Source organism: Asparagus officinalis, chromosome 5, assembly GCF_001876935.1.
Source record: "Asparagus officinalis chromosome 5, Aspof.V1, whole genome shotgun sequence".
Classification (NCBI taxonomy): domain Eukaryota; kingdom Viridiplantae; phylum Streptophyta; class Magnoliopsida; order Asparagales; family Asparagaceae; genus Asparagus; species Asparagus officinalis.
Window position 1 is genome coordinate 26,836,223 of NC_033798.1, and position 16,191 is coordinate 26,852,413.

The following is a 16,191-nucleotide window of genomic DNA, read 5'->3' on the forward strand; positions in this document are numbered from 1 at the left end:
CGCGGGTGGAGAGGTGAGGGGAGGGAGGGAGGGAGACCCAGAGGATTGCAGGTTACGAGAGAGAGAGATGGTGATTATAGTCCTTTCACCCCATCGTGTGAATTCATTGGCTTTGGTGTTTGGGGCAGAGAACAAAAAATTTACTTTTGGGGGCAAAGACCCCGTTGAAAAAGTCTTGGGGGTGGGAAGCTTGTTTTCATTCGTTTTGGGGGCTGGAAGCATTTTTCCCTAGTTTTAATCGCACGGTCCGAAGAGGCTTAGACACCAAAACAATGCCGTGCGAGTATGCTGCTCGCGAGCATGCAGTGATCTTCCGCTCAGCAATGTCGATCTTTATCAATCTCCTAAAGGATTGCAGATTTTCTCATATATATTCACATTCCCTCTGTTACCAGATATCTTTTGCCTTTGTAAATATAGTTTTCTTTATTACCAATAAATCTCATATGCGAGTCGCATGTTAAAAAAAAAAAAAAAAAAGGAGCCAGGCATGTAGAGCAGAAATTTCAAGTCAAAGAGAAAGATAATGCAAGGCGATATAGTCTTTCTTCCTCTCAACTTTTCCTAATATTGTATTATTTTCATCCTCTTAACCATTTATTCATAATGCTCAATTATAATTAATTTATTCCTTTAATAATCAAGTTTTAGTTTCATTTGCTGTATTAGGCTTCACATGTTTTTTATCCCAACAAGAGTAGTCCTCAAAAAACCATTAAGTTCTAGAAAAAGAAAGAAAGAATGGAAATAACCCAATCCTCCACTCTCAAGCCAAGTGTTTCAAAGATTTCATTTTTTTTTATCCCAATAAGGATAGTACGTCCTCAAAACCCCATTAAGTTCTAGAAAAAGGAAGAAAGAATGGAAATAACCCAATCATCCACTCTCAAGTCAAGTTTTTCAAAGATTTCAAAACCTATCATTAATTTCTATTTCTTTCCTTTCTTAGGCAAAACAAACCTCAAAAGAGTCAACTATGCACAATCTTACCTCCAGCAACGCACAAAATCAAGACAAGTATTAATCAGTATCTCCCAACAACTATTAATAAGTATCCCCCCCTAATTAACCCTCATCTATAAATACAGATTTAATTAAGCACACTAGTCTCATTACATTCAAATTAACAATGAATAGGGAGGAGGTGGTGGTCATTGTAGGGGGTGGGCCCGCTGGGCTCGCCGCTGCCGCATGCCTGAACGTTTGCCTCATCCCCAACGTCATCCTTGAGAAGGAGGGCACCCACGCTCACCTCTGGAAGAATAAGACCTACGACCGCCTCAACCTCCACCTCGCGAAAGAGTTTTGCAATTTACCAAACCACCCCTTCCCAGACTCAACACCAACATACATTTCAAAGAAAACCTTCATCACCTATCTCGACGACTACGTCGAGAAGTTCCATATCAACATTCGATACAAGACTACCGTGAAAACGGCGTTCTATGATGAGAAGGAGAATAAGTGGGTGATTTGGGTAAGAGATGAGGCGAGCGGAGAGGAGGGGGAGTATTTGGCGAGGTTTTTGGTGGTGGCAACGGGAGAGAATGCGGAGGGGTTGGTGCCGGATGTGAAGGGCTTGGAGAGTTTTGACGGGGAGGTGATTCACTCTTGTGAGTACAAGTGCGGAGAGGGGTACTTTGGGAAGAGGGTTTTGGTGGTCGGGTGTGGGAACTCTGGCATGGAGATTGCCTACGATCTTTCGAATTTTGGCGCCAAAACTTTTATTGTGGTCCGAAGCCCGGTATGTCTAGGCTTAAATATAATATGTAAAGTTAATTAGTGTTATCTTTTGAGGGGGAAAAAAAACCTTAATATATACATGATTAAAAGATTATATTGGGTCAACCTATATATAATTGTTCAGGGCATGTGTCAAGAGCCTTTTACTTGACTAATCCGGTTTTGATCCCATTAAAATACTTAATTTTTATATAAAAATAATAAAAACACAATTAAATGGATTAAGGCTTTTACTCCATCATGAAATATAATCACCTCTAATGATCAAAGCATCAAAGTGCAGATGCTCTCACGCTTTGTTAGGGTTGAACAGGCTCATTAAGAAGATGAATTAGGCCAATTTATTTGGACCCAGTTGACCCAAAAAGATTAATCTCATATGATATATTAACATTTTTTTTAGAAAATAAGGGCCTTAGTCCATTTATTGAAGAGTGAGTAAAGGGCATATAGAAATTTATGACATCTTAATTCTCTGATGTACAAAATAGAACAACGTCTCAAATATGCGTATAAAACTTTTTTGCATGCGAAGTTTCATGTGATGAGAAAGGAGTTGATACATTTGGGCATGGTTCTTGCAAAATATTTGCCAACTAAGGTAGTAGACACCCTCCTCCTCATCCTCAACTGGTTCCACTACTTCAACCTATCCAAATATGGAATCATTAAGCCAACCATGGGCCCTCTCTCCCTCAAGGCAGCAACCGGGAGGTCTGCAGTTATTGATGTTGGTACAGTTAGCAAGATCAAGACTGGTGAAATTCAGGTGAAATTTAAACATTAACATCAGTTCCTCATAAATTTATGCAATGTTTAATTTATTTGAACTAATAATCTTTATATCTTGAATAAAAAAAGGTTGTTAAAGAGATACAGAGTGTGAGTGGTAGCGAGGTGGAGTTCAAAGATGGAAAGATATATGATTTTGATGCTATAATTTTTGCGACTGGTTATAGAAGCGTTGCAAACAAATGGCTAAAGGTATGAAAAGTATTTCGGTGCTTTTTCATTATTCAAAATTTTGAAAAGGGTTATAACCAGTATACACCGCCTATGTTATAGTAGTTTAGTCTTCTTTCAGTTAATTTGAAGGCAAAAGCAATTTCACGTTACTTGATTACTACGCGACATTTCAATCTAATTAACTTTGACAATCATGTTGTTTATTGTTCTGAGGATAAGTAGTGCTATAATAAGATAGTTTATAACCAGTATAAAGGATATATGTGCTTTGCAATTAACTCATATATATGAAGAAATAACTGAAATTTTATGTGATTAATTTCAGGATGAAGGTTGGTTGATGAATGAAGATGGGTTTCCTAAAAAGAAGTTTCCTAATCACTGGAAGGGGAAGAATGGGCTCTATTGCGCAGGTTTTGCTAGGAGAGGGTTAGCTGGGATATCCATGGATGCACAACTGATTGCCAAGGATATTGATATGCTTTATGAAAGGAACCAAGCATGCAATAAATTAGAGTGATGTAGTGTTTGTCTCCTTCTTCTGTTTATATTAGCTTTAGTATGAATCACCATGGCTAGTGCAATAATGCATGGTAAATTTGCTTATGTATGTTGGTGGTGATCTATACATGCATGTTTGTCTTAATAAAAGAGGCATATTTTATCAATGAATGTATGAATTATCCATATATTTATATTTTACTTTTAAGTCTACTTTGGAGCTTGGGAAAGAGGGGTTAACACTACTTGCTTTATTAATAAAAGAGCTAATCCTTAACAATACGTCTGAAGAGGTGAATTATAAAATCCTGAGTTTTGAGGGGTTAATAAAACTCCTCTCAATCCCTTTGAAAGTGATGCCTTAACCATTTTACAATTTTTGTTCGATAAATGATGACGGGTTAGTTCATTTTATTTCTTGCGCAAGTCTTTGTGCATTTGAGAAGGAAATATTATCCTTAACCCCTCGTTTGATCCGCTGCCAAACTGTTATGTGCAACGGAACTTGAAACACACGAAAGAACACGAACAAGAACGAGATAGATCATAACTAATAAGTAAAACACAATCACCATAGCAAGACAAACGAATTTTATGTGGTTCGGCAAGTTGCCTACGTCCACGGGGCAAGGAGGGGGTGGATTTTACTATTAGAGAGAGAGTACAAATAGAGATTACAAATTCACTCAAAACTCACAAATTAATCTCTCAAACAAAGCTCTCAAATCTCTCACCAAATCTCCTAATCACACTGCTCAAAAGTCTCTTCTTTTTTCCTTAAAGAAACAATAAAAATCGTGTTTCAATATATATCAAAATACAAACCAAATCAGAACAAGAAACGAAGCCCACACCCAAACCCGAGTCGCGGTCGACCGCACTTGATGCCACGGTCGACGGAACAGAACTTTAGAAAAACAAAAATCTATTACAGGGTCAGCGATCGACCGCACTTGACGTCACGGTCGACCGTTAAAAGATCCAGAACCTACCCTGTAGTGTATACGTTTCCGGTCGACCGCACATGTTGCCGCGGTCGACCGGCCAGAGCTCAAACTGATTCCTGCTTTGTTTTTCCTGAACTTCGTCGTTGTTTTCGCCGTTTCTACAATTCACCACCTCGGTGAAGTTTTCCCAAAACTAAGCCGACATCAATACCAACCAAACGTCCCACTTGTTGCATCCAGTAAGAAGTAGAAACAATTCACGACAATAGACTCAATGCACAACAAGTCGAGAACCCAAACGAGAATGCGAACAAACTCCAAAATGTCGGTATCAACTTTATCAAACTGGCTGCATCAAAAATGACTGCCTACGTATCCTCTTACCCAAGAAATCAAGCCTCACGTAGTTCACCCAAATGGCCTCTAAAGGCCCTCAACATCGAAGAATATTCAATAACTCTAAACAATGACCAAACTTCACACCCGAGATAACTTTGATCAACATATCCGCAATGTTGTCCTTTGTGTGAATCTTCTCCAATATGACATCTCCATCATCCAAGACATCTTGAACAAAATAGAATATAACATCAATGTGCGTCATGTGTGCATGATAAACCTGGTTCTTTACTAAATAGATAGCTGACATGCTAGCACAATACACCCGAATGGTCTCCTGTGCAATCCTCAAGTCATCCAACAATCCGTGAAACCACAAAGCCTCATTTACAGCTTTAGTCACCGCCATATACTTTGCCTCCGTATTAGAGAGCCACTGTAGACTAAAGTGTATATCTCCAACACACTGGGGCTCCTGCCAATGTAAATACATATCCTGTAGTAGACCGGCGCTTGTCAAGATTCCCTGCATAATCAGAATCCACATAGCCAATACAATCATGCTCAATCTTCTCATTCTTTTGAAATACCAAACCAACATTCATGATGCCTTTAATATACCATAGAATCCACTTCACGACCTCCCAATGATCCTTCCCGGGGTCGTGCATGTACCTAGATACCATACTCACGGCCTATGACAAATCTGGCCTCGTACACATCATCGCATACATCAAGCTACCCACATCATTGTCATATGAAACCTCTGACATGTACTCTCTATCTTCAACTAAAATATGTGATATCTTAGCTGAAAGCTTAAAGTGGGGAGCCAGTGGAGTGCTTACTGCCTTAGCATTACCATCAAAATTGAATTTCTTCAACATCTTATGCAAGTAGCTCCTATGTGTAAGCTTCAATCTCCCCTTCACCCTGTCTCTCTCGAGCTTCATACCCAATATCTTTTTAGCTTCTCCAAGATCCTTCATCTCAAACTCGGATGACAACTCTTTTTTCAACTTTCGAATAACCGAAGAATTCCTAGAAGCAATAAGCAGCTCATCAACATATAATAATAAATAAATATACTCACTATCTTGTACCTTGTGCATGTAAACATATGGGTCATATGGGCTCCTCGTGTATCCTTGACCAATCATAAAACTATCTAATCTCTTGTACAATTGTCGCGACGATTGCTTCAATCCGTAAAGAGATTTCTTTAGCTTGCACACCAAATCCTCCTTTCTTGCAGCTTTAAGCCCCATAGGTTGTGTCATATAGATCTCCTCATCTAAATGTCCATGTAAAAAGACTGTTTTAACATCCATTTGGATCAAATCCAAATCCAGCTATGCCACCAATGCCAAAAGAATCCTAATCGACGAATGCTTCATAATAGGTGACAATACCTTATTATAATCAATGCCCTCAAGCTGGGCATACCCCTTGGCAACCAATCTGACTTTGTACCGAATGTCCCCAATAGAAGATTCCTTTTTTCTTACATATACCCACTTGTATCTAATAACCTTCTTTCCCTTTGGTAGCTTTGCAAGTTCCAGGGTGTCGTTCTTCTGAAGAGAGTGTATCTCTTCCTCTATAACTTTTCTCCACCTGATCGAATCAGAGCTAGATGATGCCTCCCTATATGTAGAAGAAACCAAATCATCAACGACCTCCACTGATAAAATATATGCAACCAACACATTATTGTATCTAGCTGGCCGACGAATCACCCTTCTAGGTCTATTTGCTGCAATTGACTCCTGAACAAGACCCTGCTCCTGAGTCTCACCAACCACTGTATCCTCCAAATGCCAATCTATCATCACATCTCCTCCTAGTGTCACCTCTGTAGGAGCTTCAATGGATACAATGCTATATGGAATGGGTGGAGTCACATCATCCTCCACATGCTGTGATATCCTACTAGTTTGGTCTTCCTCCACCTGCTGAGGGACTTGAGGCCTTATCATATATGTCTCATCAAACATGACATCTCTGCTAATGACTATCTTTTTATCCTATGGATCCTACAATTTGAAGCATTTAACTCCTTCTCTAAAGCCCACAAAGACTGCTTTTCTCGCCTCGGGTTTAATTTTCTATCATTGACATGATAATAAGCTGGATACCCGAATATCCGAAGTAACTCATAGTCACTAGCCACCAATCTAGACCATAGCTCCATAGGAGTCTTCTCATGTATCATAGTGCACGACAACCTATTCACGAGATGGCTCGCATAAACCAACGCCTCGACCTAAAAGAATCTTGACAATCCACTATGTGACATCATACATCGCACATTCTTCAGCAAGGTATGGTTAAATCTCTTAGTCACCCCGTTTTATTGTAGTGTCTTGAACTATGAAGTGTCGCTTAATATCGTGATCTCAGCAAAACTACAAAAATGGATTACTCTTATACTCTCCACCATTATCTGAACGAAGTGTCTTCACTTTTCGACCTGTCTGCAGCTCTACTTTCTTCTTCCACTCTACAAAAATATTCAGGACATCATGTTTATGTTTTATGGTATATACCCAATTTCTTCTAGAATAGTCATTAATGAAAGTGATAAAATAGTTGGTCCCACCAAGTGATGTGTGTTTGGAAGGACCCTAAACATCTGTGTAAATATAATCTAATATACCTTGGGTATTGTGAATTATGGTGCCAAATTTCACTTTAGTCTTATTCCCAAGTACATAATGCTCACATAGCTCCATCTTACAGGTCTTTGCACCTTTCAATAGCCCATGTTTTGCCAATGTTTGTAGGGACTTATCACCAATGTGTCCCAATCTTATATGTCATAAGCTGGTAGTATCATTCTCTATAGTGATAGAAGCTGCCAGACCCCATGTAACTGTCTTTCCCTTCATGTAGTATAGGTTGTTTTTTCTGACACCTCACATCACCACCAGAGATCCTTTTGTGCCCTTCAAAGTGGCATTCTCTAAGATCACACAATAGCCTGTTGCCTCCAAAGTCCCAAGAGAAATGATGTTCTTCCTCAACTGTGGAACGAACCTCACTTTCTTTAGCTCCTTAGTCACCCTATCACACATACTAATCCGGATTGTATCAATACCACCAATAGGACATACGTGATCATTACCCATAAGCACGGCATCCCCTCTTCTAACTTCTCAAAGCTGAAGAATCAATCCCTCCTAGGAAAAATATGATATGTTACTTCCGAATCCATCATCCACTCCGTAGAGTCGGCATAGCAAAATGATGATAGTGAAGGGCATGAGCCCGAAGAATCCGAATCTGAATTATCGCCACCAGCCTTAGCAACATTCACCTCTGAAGCTTGTACAGCTTTCCCCTTGTTCTTCTCGGCTTTATCCTTTAACTTTGGACATTCGTTCTTCCAATGTCCCTCTTGTTGGCCTTCTTGTTTTGATGATGATTTGCAAACAATTTACATCTAATATTATTTATCTAGTGTTTGTGTTTTCGTATTTATTTTAGGCAAACAACGAGTTGGAGGATGGATGTAATAGCGCTTCAACGACGATATCAAATAGAGGTTGGCAGAAATATGGAGTGAAGCTTATGCAATTCAAATTCAAGATCCAAGTTCAGCTTCATCCGCATAGTGTATCAAGTCAAGCTTATTGAAGATCAAGATCGGCTTGGGTAATCTAGTTTAGGTTTTATATTATGTGTGTTAGATACTCTAAGCTTAATATCATATACACACACATTTTATTGGTTTCCTTGTATATATATGTAGTCATATATATATACAACACAAATTTTGGTTTTTATATTTATAAATATGAAATTATATATTTTATATTTATTATTGTGATTTGGTTTAACTACTTAGATATGAAACAAATATATTTTCATATACATACTCATATGTTTCATTTTCTATTGTATTTGTAAAAATATTATATTCTTAGTTTTTGGACTTAATAATAATCATATACATATTTTATTAAGTCTACATAATTATTGTGTAAAGTTTCAAAACATGGTTTAGCCTAAATGTCAAAATTCATATATTTACATTTTCGTGTTTTAGACTATTTTGCAAAATGATAATATTTCTCATTTGGAAAGTTCTTTTAGAAAACTAGTTTTTATAGCATGTGTATTATCATGTCTACAATCAGTTTCCAAAGTTTCATAATTTTTGGAATTTATTTGATATTTTTAAACAGTGTTTTAAAATCAGCAAACTATTTTCAAAACCTAAAATTTCATATATCAGTTCACGGTCGACCGCACGGTCGGACCGCCGTCCGCATTATTTTTTGTCCTAAGAAGTCGTAGAAACTTCACGGATCGACCGTGGCGGTCCGACCGTCAGTCTGTAAGCTTCTCACGAGTCGACGTCGGCGGTTCGTCCGTCGCCTGTTCTGTTTGTTTTCTCAGTTTTAATGATCTTCACGGTCGACCACGATTTTCCCACGGTCGACCACCGATCGCCCAACGGTCATATTTGGTACAGAATCATATTTCTGATTCGTTGGGGTTTTTGGTCTTTTGTTTGGGGTTCTTGGCTGAGTTTTTGGGAGGCTATAAATACCCCATTGATCTCAGTTCTCAACCCAATCCAAGAAATGTTTTAAACATGTTTTAAAAGAGTTTAAGTTTGTTTAGTTTGTTTTTGGGGTTTGCTGTTATAAAGAGGAGTTTGCATCATCTGTTGAGGAGTTCATCTTCAATATCTTCTCATTCTCTCTTTGTGTTTATAGAGAAGTTTTCTAACTTTTTTTCTCTAGCAATATTATTATTGATTTTCATATTCTTATTATTGCTAATTTGCTATTTGAGTTAGATTTGATTTTACTCATTGTTTACACACACACCCACTTGAGCTTATTATATTTTCATACATAGTATATTTGGGTTAGTGAGAGTTGTAACAATTGAGTGTGAGCTTTTATTGTGTTCTCATCCATATTAGAGAACAATCATTCTTTGTATTGTGCTTAATCGTGAGATCACTTTGTAATACACTTGTACACCGAGAGGAGTGTGTGGTGAGAGTCGGGGATGGGAGAGGTTGTAACCGAGCACTTGAGGGAGACACAACTAGGTCCAACACTTGTGAGGGTGTAGAGTGGGTTTGCAAGAGTGTGAGTTGTAGAGTTTTCGGTTAGCTAGAAAACCGAGTGTGTAGAAGTTTCGACTTTCAAACCGGATTGTGATAGTGGATTTCTCCCCGGGAGTGGGGAGCGGAGACGTAGGACGGAAGGTCCGAACTCCGTGATCACGTGATTATTTGCTTGTGTTTGAGTTTGCTTTGGCGTTTCATTTGTGCTTAGTATTCATTACATTCTTGTCGCCATCGTAAATTTCCCTATCACATTTGTAGATTGTTTATTTCACCCTTGTGTTAGTTTCTATATCCTTGCATATATTTCATAGTATATCTCATTGCTAGGATATATTCATTTGCTCATATTGCTTATTCTTGCTTATAACATATTGTATATCTATCTTGCAAAAAGAATAGTTTGAATTAGTTTTAATTGGCATAAAATCGGATTAGATTAGCATAAGATCCTAATCACCCCCCGATTGTTTATTTCACCCTTGTGTTAGTTTCTATATCCTTGCATATATTTCATAGTATATCTCATTGCTAGGATATATTCATTTGCTCATATTGCTTATTCTTGCTTATAACATATTGTATATCTATCTTGCAAAAAGAATAGTTTGAATTAGTTTTAATTGGCATAAAATCAGATTAGATTAACATAAGACCCTAATCAACCCCCTCTAGGGTCTATCACCTCTTCTTTACAAAGGGCACATTGATTTCTACCAATACTCTTATGGCCACCTCTATTTTTTTATTTTGAGTGGTTGAATTAGTGGCGGTTTGGACTACGATCTCGAACTGCTAATGCATCTCCTGATGCCTTCTCGGAGGGTTCGACATCACTCTTTCTCAACTCATAGTTCACCAATGCTGAGGTCACCTCCGTGTAGCTAATAGTAGTTCTTTCATTGATCATAGTGAGAACAAAGGTACCATAATCATCCTCCGACAACAAACACAATATCAACAAAACAAGCAGTTAAGTGTTTGTTAATTTCAGATATAAAAGGAAATTGAATTCATCTTACAAATTGGTAAGATAGAGTCATTGCCTTATAAAGGGCGAGACGATTTGGCCACATTGCGCATTTATAAGATAGGGTATATCGACAATATATCCCTGCCTTATAAAGCACAATGCAGCGTCAAAACGCCCCCTTTATTATGAGATGTGGTTTTGACCAAGCAAAACCCATCTTTAAAGCGTCGATCCTCACCAAGGAGAATCAAGGCTTTTCCCGATCGCCTCACCAAGGAGAGCAAAATAGGGTAAAAGGACTAAATTGCAAAATTCTCAGAAGAAGAGGGTTAATTTGCAAAATTTCCATAAAGCGTCGATCCTCACCAAGGAGAACCAAGGCCTTTCCCGGTTGCCTCACCAAGGAGAACAACGGGGGGTAAAATGGACTAATTTGCAAATATCCAGAAAAAAGAGGACTAATTTGTAAATTTTCGAAAAAGGTCAAAAAATTGCTCACCAGCATATGAGGGAGGCGCGCCATCAACCGATGCAGCAGGAAAACGACCTCTCGATACTCGCGACATAATGGCCTACAGAAAAAGAATTCAAGAGGTCAGATCTAGAAATAAAAATCACTTTTTTATCCCCTAAAAAGGCGAGCTTGAGGCATCAAATCACTCCCTCAACCCTCGCATGCGACCCCACAAATTCATAAATTGAATTAAGCATAAAAAATGCTAAAATGATTGAGGATTTACCTGAGGAAAAGCTCGTGGATCTAATAAAAATCAGATCTTGAAAAAGGCTCAGACCACGCGCTCGAGGGGCCTGAGAGAAATTCTAAATATGGAAGTTTGGAGGGATTTCTCAGTCAAAGATCCAAAGGAAGACTAGATCTAATGCAAATATGAAGTTTTGAGGGAGAACGGACGCTCGAGGGAAGAGAAAAGTGAAAAAGAAAGAGAGAGGGGGGCCGGCCCTAGTAAGGGGTAAAAAACCCTCTTTTATAATGTTGAACCAAGACCAAATTGAACCGGACCAGACCAAGTTGAACCGGACCAGACCTGGTTTGAACCAGAATTCAAATTGAAGCTGAATCGAGCATCGAAACCACTTCAAATCGACCGAGGGTTCAGTCCTTGGTTTATTCTTGCCTCTCCCACATATTCGGAAGGATCAGGAAATTTTTTAAGCCGAATTACTGCCTTTTTTGGCTCATTATCAAGCCGGTTCAGTTCATTTGGGCACAGAAATCACTCCGAAAAGTATACGAGTATAAACTGCTTCTTAATACTCCAATAAGGTATATGAGTATAAACTATTCCCTATTTTTGGTTTGAGAAGTTCCTGGAGAATATTGTTTATAAATATTCTTAAGGATAACTCAACCACACTACGCCGGACAACGCGTTGTGCATAAAGACTCGACGCCACAATCAATGGTCAGCTAAAAGGAATCGACTTCAAGTTCAAAAAATTCCGACAAACGGTCAGACAATAAATGCAGCACCGGAACTCTTACAGACTTTCGACAAAGCACCGAAAAGCCTGGAGAATTGAAGGAGTCAAGAACAGAAGCCATTCCGAGGTCCCGTTATACCGACTGAAGGTAGGGACAATCATATCCAAAGTATCCCAGACTCTTCTATAAAAGAACGAGACTGAAATACTTTGGAGGGGGTATCTGTAGGCATATAAAATTGCTTATAGGTCCCCTAGCATAGCTCGGCACAAACCGACGAACCAACGAGGCGACGAGATCGACGAATCGCACAGAAGCGACGGAATGCATCCACCCGCGTGCAGAATCAAGCTAATGAGTTGAGGAATCAACGAGTCATCCAACCGAGAGCGGACTCGGACTAATCACGATCGAATCAAGATCAATTTCAGACTCGAACTCAGAAGCGAATTTACTGCCAAATCAGATCATCAAATCAGAGTCTCAGGTCAACCGAAACACGGACAAACGAGACAACGGAAAACGACTCGAAAAAGTCGGAAAACACCGCCCGCGGGGGCTCGGCCAAAGCCGAGGCACCTCAAGGTGGCTCGGCCAAGGCCGAGCCACCCTGAGGTGGGCTCGGTGGCCGAAGCCACTCGGGGGCTCGGCCAAGGAGCCGAGCCACACCCAAGGTGGCTCGCCAAATCGCGACGCCACCTTGGGGTGGCTCGGTGCTAGAGCACCAGTGTCGCCACCCCCGAGGTGTGGCGAACAGTTGGCCGAGGTGGCCGAACAGTGGCCCAGAGTGGCGCAAATTCTCTTTTTGCAGCCACTGTCCTGAGAGCCTATAAATAGGCCTAGAGATGTTCATTTTCGGGCGTCGAACTTTCAAGAGCCGAAACTCTGCCGGATTGAAGAGTGAACTCGGAGCTTGAAGACCAGAAGACTTGCACCATTCAGATCTGATCCTCGGCGACCATCCACGTCAGAAAAGGCAGGATCTCGAGAGGAAGAAAGAACAGATCTGAGATCTACACGAGGCTACACTCCAGATCTAAGCTTGGTCTTAGATCTCGAGATCCGAGCGATTATTCCCTTGGTGGATTAATCCCTCTCGGCTATTATTCCCTTCGTGGAATAATACCCGCATACTCGTGTAGATCCGACCGGATCTAGATCGCGCGGTGGTCCACGGATTAACCCCGGCGCAGGCAAAGAACCCACCAAAGCGAGCGACCGCAAAACAGGAGCTCGTGATTTGTTCACTGAGGAGAGTTGTAATTTTTCTTTATTTTCTTTGATTTAATTGTAACCGGATCTATAAAAGACCGGATCTTTTGTAACTCGAAAAGTTGTAACTCAAGATGACAATTATCTCATTAATGAAGAAAGCAACGGTTTTCCACGCGAACATTTAGATGCTAGCAAATCATGATAGGATTTCAATTCAACATGCTTACTTTTTTAAATTTACAAAAGTATGATGTAATTTATTACAGGCATGCATTAATCTTTCATAAGCACAAGCGAGTTCATCTATAGATAATTCATTTTAAAAATTGGACTCGCATACCTCACAAGGGCTATCGCCTAGTGGTCGTGTTCATGATGATGCTCCAACTTACTTGAAGCGGAATCCACTTGAACATGTTAGATTTTCTCCAAGTTTCCTTGATGTGCCTTTGTATGTTTTCATAATGTATAGGTACTATCAAAATAAACAAGCTTGTTAGATATAGATGGATCAAAAGCATTAAGCAAAAATTCTAACAAGAGCTTATTCAAATTAAACATTCTCTAATAGTCATTGCTCCACTTGGATTTCTCCAACGTAGGCACAACATAAGCATAATCAATTATTTCCCATAAATCAATATGTTTAGATCTAACACAAAGTTTAAATCTAAACATCCATTGAGTATAGGGGAAATCATTGAATTTAGGAGCAACATTAATATCATAGCCTAAACTAGGTGCACCATGTATATCCATGATAGACTATGCAAGTAAGATAAAATCACAAAACTAGATTAGCAAAATACAAAGTGAGGATCTTTGACTCTAGGCGATTAAGTCACAAATTAAATAACACCAAGCTTTGATACCAATTGAAAGTACCCTAGATGGAGGAGTGAATAGGGTAATGCTAATCTAATCCGATTACGATGCCAAATTAAAAACTTCTAATACAATATCCTAATAATATGATATACAAGATAAATATGCAAGGATAAGCAATGAAATAATGGGTGATAAAATATGATACAATAGGTGATATAAAACATGCACACGAGAAGTACGCCAAAGCCAAACGCAAACAAACGATATGATCATGGAGTTCGGTCTAACACTCGACCTACGTCTCCGCTCCTCACCTCGAGGAGATCTCCACTATCACAAAATAACTAAATAGTCAGTTTTTAAAACTCATCGAAAACTTTTATAACATACACATTATCAATGCCACAAGACTCACTCCTCTAAGAGTTGGCCTACCCGTGTTACCTTCCTCAAATGTTTGGATTTACCACCTCTCCCTAGGCTTTACTACCAACTCACTCCTCTTGCTCCTCTAAGTGTTCTTGTGTATTACAACATATTTTCACAATAAGTAAAAAATAAATGATTTTGTTCTCTAAACAAGTGAGAACGAATTGTAAGCTCTCTCAATGTAACAACCCCACAATCCAAATATACGATATGTGAAATACTAAAGCTCAAATGGTTGTGTGTGTAACAATGAGTAAAATAAAATCAAACTCAAATCAATCTAGCATAAATATGAGAGAAAAAAATATTAAATAGCTAGATGAAGAGTTTAGAAAAACTTCTCTAAAAACAAAAAGATGTTGATATAGAGATTTGAGGTTGAACGCCTCAAAACCAAAATTAAGATTCTTCTCTTTGTGAAACTTTCTTCACACAAACAAAACACACTTTGATCTTCAAAAACGTGAAACAAATAGCCCAAAACTATCTTGTGAAACTCTAATGAAAAAACTAAGGGTTGAGGATTATTTATAGCCTCAAAAACAAAGCTCAACAAAAACTATCCGTTATAGAAAAATAGCCGTTCGGTCGATTTATGAGAAAAATCAGTCGTCTGACAACACTGTAATGGTTGACAGATATAAGTAATTAGTCGACTGATGAGACTAAAAACACTCAGGCTAAAAAGCTTACACTGGTTGGTTGACTGATGGATATATGTTGGTCGTCTGATTTTAAGAACCGGTCGACTTATAACCGATACATAGGTTTGCTAAAATTTTGAGAAGCTGGTTTTCTAAATTTAATATAAAATAGCAAATTAACTCCAAAAATAATAAAACTTTGCAAAACATTTATACACATGAATATAAACATGTAAGAGAAGAAATTTTTTAAATATAACTTCACATTTTTGAAAATTCCCTGATCGAAAAATAGATATTCTAGTTTCTAAAATTTCTTGAAGAGTTGATTTTGTAAATTTGATTTAAAATAGTAAATCAACTCCAAAAATAATAAAACTTGGGGAAATATTTATATATCATAAAATAAACATATTAGAAAAGGAATTCTATAATTTTATTTCCCAAGAGTGAAAACTCATTGTTTTACAAAACGGTCAAAAATGCAAGTTTATTAAATACTTGATTTTGATGAAATCTCTTCAGACAAGTTTTGAAATACTTTTAAATAGATTGATAGATTTTAGAAAAGATTTAAAATAGTGTTATTTAGCTATAATACAAAAACACAAAATGTGAAGCAATATGTGTGTGTGTGTGTGTGTATGAATAATTTGAGTTTTAAGTATAAACACACACAGTATAAACACCTAAACTAATATACTCAAGCTAAATGATCTCGTGACGCTTGATCTTGGGCGATCCTCCTCTTCATAGATGGATGAATTAATAATGTGTCTTGGACTTGAATTGCATTGTGCTTCATTCCAATTTCTTCCAACCTCCAAAATACCATCGTTGATGCACAATTCCAACCAACCTCCAACTCGGAGGATGTTTATGTTAAATACCTAACAAGCAAAAGCAAAACACTTGACAAATAATGTTAGGAATTGTTTGTTAATCAACAAAACCAGATTAGATAATAGGCTCATAAACAAAGACCTAACACCCTGCTCGTGCTAGGGGTGAAATGGTGACCCACGAGCCTGTTGAGGCCTAGGCTCGGATTGAGGAGGAGACGGCCCAGCCTC

The 16,191-nt window shown here is 38.5% G+C and overlaps 1 protein-coding gene across 1 annotated transcript; it reads left to right on the plus strand.

Annotated features, from left to right (window-relative positions):
• On the plus strand, positions 1,130-3,229 carry LOC109841643 (probable indole-3-pyruvate monooxygenase YUCCA10). Its single transcript, XM_020410593.1, has 4 exons — positions 1,130-1,744; positions 2,279-2,512; positions 2,605-2,727; positions 3,035-3,229. The coding sequence occupies exons 1-4, from the start codon at positions 1,130-1,132 to the stop codon at positions 3,227-3,229; spliced, it is 1,167 nt and encodes a 388-aa protein (XP_020266182.1).